Genomic DNA, 6,469 nt, shown 5'->3' on the forward strand with positions numbered 1-6,469 from the left:
CTTGAGTTTGATTTAAGGCTATTTACTAGATATATTTTGATATGTGATATTGACAATTTGTGTTTTAGTGGTTATAAAAGTTTAACTTTTTGAATCTCAACATGTATTGTTATGAAACAATTCTTGTCTGACTGCCATAATTTCCCACAACTGGGAAAATTTAAATTGATAAAAATAGGAAACAATGCTTTAAAATAGACATTGATGTTATCCATCAAAATTATAAAAAAATTCAAAAATTCTGCCAACCCTATCCATATTATATATGTTTGGCAGATAAACAGAGTCTCCAAACTGATGTCAGTCTGGCAACTTTATCTAGCACTAAATGTCACTTTAGGAAAGTATCTCCACTTGCTGAACTGAACCTCAGTCATACAGCAATCACTATCTTGTAAAACATTATATATCTAGCTATCACCTTGTGTTGCAAGGGTGTAAAAATCTCATTCATTTTTGACAGTACATGCATCAGTGGAAAGGAGCTTTATTCAATTATTCTGAACCCCTATGATGAAGCTAATTATTGAATTGACAGGTTTCAGAGTAGCAGCCGTGTTAGTCTGTATTCGCAAAAAGAAAAGGAGTACTTGTGGCACCTTAGAGACTAACAAATTTATTTGAGCATAAGCTGTCGTGAGCTACAGCTCACTTCATCAGATGCATTCAGTGGAAAATACAGTGTGGAGATTTATATACATAGATTGTTTCATGTTCTCTATGTATATAAATCTCCCCACTGTATTTTCCATTGAATGCATCCGATGAAGTGAGCTGTAGCTCACAAAAACTTATGCTCAAATAAATTTGTTAGTCTCTAAGGTGCCACAAGTACTCCTTTTCTTTTATTGAACTGAGTTATCTCAATGAAACATGTCCATTTAAAATATATAATTCAAGCCACCATTACACAAATACAATACAGAAGCACTCATCATTAGCCTAACTACATTTTAAATTTTCACATGTGTATAATTTAATACATGGATGAAAGTAACTCACTGCCTCTGTTTTTTAGGTTAACAAAATTAGGATAAATGTGGAGAGTAATATATGTGTATTTTAAGCAAGGCAATTAAGTTTTTTCCCAACATCTAGGACCTACAGATAATCATGTTTATTAGTATTTCACAATCCAGAAAGATTACATTTTTCTTTTACTTACAGACTGGTGAGCTTTTTTCCCCGCAAAGTTAAATAATCACAGCTGTAGCTTTCACAAGCACTACACAGAGGTATAAATTATACATGAATGAGACTTATAACTGCAGGAGAGAGGGATTCATTATTAAAGACATAGCCCAGGTTCTGTTGAGAAAAGTACTAGAAGGTTTAGAGGTCTGTGGTGTGTGTGCACAGTAGATTCTCTGTTTCCATTTAGTATTTGTTAGACAAGTCACAGAGCCCTCGCTGGCAACAGCAGCAAATGATCTCCTTGAAGGTTTTCCTGAGCTCTTGACTCCGGAATGCGTAGATAAGGGGATCAATGATGGAATTGCACATGATGAGAATAAGGTACAAGTTAAAGTGGGACATGAAACACACACAGTATGGATTGTGGGGGCAGGAGATGTAGAAAATCAAGTGGAGGAAAAATGGGGCCCAACACACAACAAAAACCCCTATCAAGATGGTCAAAGTGATGGCCCCCTTCATGTTGGCACCTTGACGAATTGTGCCAGTCCCTGGAAGAACTGCGATCTTTTTGATATGCAGTCGGGCCAGCATGAACATGTGGACATAGAGGGAGGCCATGAGAACTAGCATGGTGAAGAACATGCTGATAAGACAGATGATGACAACGCTGCTGTCTGAGTAAATAATGAACAAAATGCCTGAAACCGTGCAAGCAGCCCAGATGCATGTTATGATGATCCCTACACGCTTCACTGTCATAATGTTATGGTACTGGAGAGCATAAAAGATGGTAAAATACCTGTCCACAGCTATTGAAAGCAGGCTGCAAATGGATGCAAGTAAGGAACTGCAAATCACCGAGTCAATGACATTGTCAATGTTTACGGTGAAACTTTGTGCACCAGTATCTGTATTGTTTAACAGGGTGATTACAATGGTTTCTGATCCATTTGACAGACTCACTAGCATGTCAGCCACTGCCAGACTACAGATGAAAAAGTACATAGGTGAATGCAGATTCTTGTTCTTGGCTATTGCCACAATGACCAAAATGTTCTCCAATAAACTTATGATGCCCAGAGTCACAAACACTTCTGGGGCCACAAAAAGTTGCTCATAGCACCCTCCAGAGGAGTAACCTTTTCCACTTGACTCATTGGCACCACCATGCAATCCATAGCTGTGGTTCCAGAAGCGCAGAGGCTGGTGCATGCCATGGTGGCGTGTGACGTTCATCTTATGAAGTGCCGATCCAACCCCAAGTGATATTTTTCCAGCTTGCTGCCTTTTAAATATCAAGTTTCTTTTTGGTTTCCTTGTAGTCCTCCTGAGACTTTTCACTTGCAAAGTTAGCACAAAGGCCTCCAAGGGAGAAAGCAGTTAAAACTCTAGCATGACATCAAACAGCAGGATTTCAGACTCTGACATGCTGGTTTTGTCTCTTACAGATGCAGTTTCTAATAATCATCACCTTTAGCATGGTTATCAAGTTCCATGATATTCAATCTACAGCTGTTTTGGTCCCCCCCCCCATCACTTATATTTTATACTGATGCATTCAGGTATTTTCTAGTCTTCTATTAGGAGAGGTAAAAGTAAAATACTCAAGTGACTGCTGCTGAGCGGAAACCAATTTCAAACCGCAAGCACCACTCTGTCAGACAGTGTATGCTTGCTGCCTGTTTTATGGTGTGTAGAGGGTGAAAGAGTATTCAGAGGCATGCTCCGCCTCTGTTTTGCCTTCAGCCAATAAGGCTAAGGAACAGTGAAAGTCTAGGAGATGCTGATTACATTTCAGAACTGCACATCACATAGCAAAACAGTTTCAGATACAGCACAGCTCCCTACAGTTACGGGAAATTAGACTTTGTTTTGCTTCCTTATCTTTTCAGAATAGTTTTATTCCCCTCATAACTCCTCCGCAATGGATTTTCTGCATCATCACCACCACTTCTTACAACTACAGCTGCTTTAAGAGTCTTAAAGAAGTCCTTAAATCATTCTGATGCCTTATAGAATCAGAGAATATCAGGGTTGGAAGGGACCTCAGGAGGTCATCTAGTCCAACCCCCTGCTCAAAGCAGGACCAATCCCCAACTAAAGCCTTGGCTTATATCCTTTTATTGTTAGTAGTAGAAGTAGTCCTTTGTATTTATTTTTGATGAAATAAGGTTACTGTATTTTATATGCATGCCAAGTATGCTCTAGACTGGGAATCAACTGAACCCAAATTGCCTCCTGGCTCTGCCATAGACTTCCTGTGTGACATTGGCCATGTCATTTAATCTCTATGTGCCTAAATTCCCCATTTGTAAGCTGGATAATTCCTTACCTGACAGGTGTTGTGAAGATAACTATATTTTAAAAAGTGTAAGGTACTCAAGTGTTATGGTAAGGGGTACCACATAAGGACCTGAGATAAAGCAAGAAGGGTGCATAACTATTCTGCAGATGAGGCTGAGCTCCAAGACACAACACTGTCACCAAGGTATCATCCTCATTGCTGGCAGAATTTAGTGCCAGATGTTGGGAAACTAGATAGAGCAGTGGACATTTACTTTTCCATTAGCTTTTCTGATTAGTTAAACAAAGCTGTGATTTTTGAGAAAGGTGTCTCAGGGATCAGCAATAAGACCAAGTAGACAGTAAGTCCTCAGCGTAATCATTAATCATCCCACAACAGTGTGCCCCATCAGCAGGACAGACCTTCATTGCACTTCTGTCAGCTCTGCCTTAGCATCCACTAAAAAAATACAATTCTAGAGTGGAAAAAACAGCAGGAGACCATAACACTTTTGTTCATCAACCACTATAAAGTATTTTTAAAAATACAAAAACTACCAAACAAAAAACTAAAAACCAATAGAAACTAGAAAGAACAGAAAAGGAGGGGGGGAAATGGCACTTAGAGTCATTGCACTCAGGAGCATTGTGTTCATTTGGGAATTGTTTCATGAGCCGGTCCTGACACCTGACAGGAAAACAGAAGAAGGGCTGAGTCTGGTGCAGCAGCAATCCCCAGTAAATAAGGACTTAGTTCAGAGCTAACTTCCCTTCTCCCACATCCCTCCTCCCCCATGCACTGGAGCTCTGTAGAGGAGTTGTAAGATAAACTGCTGTGTGGGAAGACAGGGAAGGGAGTTTGCCTGTGGGAGTGCTACACACCCACACACCAAATCTGAGCTCTGGGTTAAATCTGCAGTGTGAAAAGGGCCTTTATTGTTACATTTGTTTTGCTGAGGTAACTTGTTTTGGCTTATGGTGATCTGCTTACAGAACAGCAGCATATTGCAGAAGTATAAAACCACAGATACGGTAAATAGCCAAATCTACCACCCATACACACAGGAAATCCTAAACTTAGAGATGACAGTCCACTAACCAGCAGCATTCCTATAATGACGGTGTGAATACTGGCCAGACAGTGATCTTTAGTTCCCTGCCCCAGTCACACAGACATGAGTCAGGGCTATAAAAGCTTAATATCCTTGTCACATGACACTGGTGATTGTCACTAACTCCTGTTGTAGTCCCGGAGAGTGAACTTGAATACCTTGCCCGTTGTGGTACAGCTGCTCCAGGACGGGTAGAGGGAACAAAAGGACAAAGCTTGATAAGAAGGCTTAACAGGGAGGGAACCAGCTCCAAATATCTGGCCTAGTCCTACGTGTGCCTCCTGAAATGTGCAGACTCTGAGTGTTCTCAACTCCCACTTAACTTTGAGAATCCTTTGTCAAAGGTGTATTTATTGTTTTTCGCTGCCCATGTCTAAAAAGTTCAACTTATGCCTCCAAACTTTTGCAACCAGCAATGATGATCCTGCACAAAAATATACTTTTGAGATTTATGCAACCCTCTGTGGTAGTTGCAAGCAAAAATATTACAGAACTAAATGACAAGGACTCTTCTGTGTAGTAACCCTCATCTGAAGTGTTTGTGGGCTTTGAGACACATAACTACATAAGAAAGGAAAACATGATCAATACAAGGTTATATAAAATATTTTTGGTTGAAGCTGTGCAATTTGTTTGAAAAAGGCAATGCCTTTAGAAGACCCTGTACTTAAAAGCCTGGCTTTTGTTAATCCAACCCATCGTTTATATGCATCTTTCCATGATATAGAGGTCGTAATTGATCAATTTCCTGATGTGATCAGTGTGCAACAAATGGATCCTCTGCTTTCTCAAATTAGGGATGGTCAAATCTGGGATGCACTTCCTGAATTGTGTCATAAAACATCTCAAATAAATGACTTGGTAAGTGCCCAGGCAAGATTCTCTGTGCTTTCAAAACTTGTAAAATTCTTCTGGTTAATCCCCCACAGCAATGTACCATATGAAAGACTATTCAGCATAGTACCAAAAATAATAACCAGCACAAGTAGTTCATTGGGAAAAAAAATCCTCTCTTCCAGCAAACTGTACTCAACGTGTCTGAAAAGGCAACAATGGTGAGGAATAACTATGTGCTGTACAGGAGGCAAAAATCAATCTCTCTTTTCACCTGAAGTATCTCCAGTGGTATCCTTCACCTGAACTGTGCAAGAAAGCAAAATGTACCATATACCAGGAACACACTGCAGAGTAAAGAAGCAGTGCTCTTATGTAGGTAAATACTAACTTTTGTTCTAGCCAAAACCAACCGTTGAATTAAAACAAATCTGGTAGCTAACAGTCATTTCAAAATTTGTCTGTCAGTGGTGAAGACAGATAAAGAAACATTTATTGGGCTTAGTTTCTTCCATTATTTTGAACATGTTATTGTTATAGTTCTTATACCAAACCTTCCCCATAAGCATAATTACTATATTAGTTTATTCTATTGCATCCCACTTCAGCCCCTTGAAATTTTGGGACATAAGCCACTGAATTGAGACTTCACAGCTCCCCCCTTTCCCCGCCCAAACCGTGCATCCCCCTCTTAGCAATGTGGGTTTAAGGGAATAAGAAATTCCAGGGAGGAGATAGCTCCAGGGGCCAAAGAAACTGAAACCTGTGGGAGCAAACCCAGAAGCAGCCTGAGGGCATTTGCAGAAGAGTGTTCTCTCCCTTGGTCTGATTGGCTGTTTGCTCCATTCCACAGTCTCTTCACCTCAGCTTCCGTTACCCTGACTTCATACTCTTTTCCCCTTCTCTGTCTCCGCTTCCCCATCCCTTGTGATTGGTTTAGCTTCTCCACTCCAAACTAACCGTCACCCAAAAACAGTACTCCTTCTTGATTGGTCCCTAGACACTACTATAATAAAAATAATAATTCTTATTCTTGCTCACTGACATGATGAACTTGTTTGTTATGTAGAGATAAGACTGTCATGGAGGTTCTGCTTGTTGTC

The 6,469-nt window shown here is 40.1% G+C and overlaps 1 protein-coding gene across 1 annotated transcript; it reads right to left on the reverse strand.

Annotated features, from left to right (window-relative positions):
• Window positions 1-806: 806 nt before the first annotated feature.
• Window positions 807-2,801, reverse strand: MC4R (melanocortin 4 receptor). The gene has a single exon (XM_048839682.2). The coding sequence runs from the start codon at window positions 2,371-2,373 to the stop codon at window positions 1,378-1,380; it is 996 nt and encodes a 331-aa protein (XP_048695639.1). The 5' UTR covers window positions 2,374-2,801; the 3' UTR covers window positions 807-1,377.
• Window positions 2,802-6,469: the final 3,668 nt, after the last annotated feature.

The sequence above is a fragment of the Caretta caretta genome, chromosome 2 (genome assembly GCF_965140235.1).
Source record: "Caretta caretta isolate rCarCar2 chromosome 2, rCarCar1.hap1, whole genome shotgun sequence".
NCBI lineage: Eukaryota > Metazoa > Chordata > Testudines > Cheloniidae > Caretta > Caretta caretta.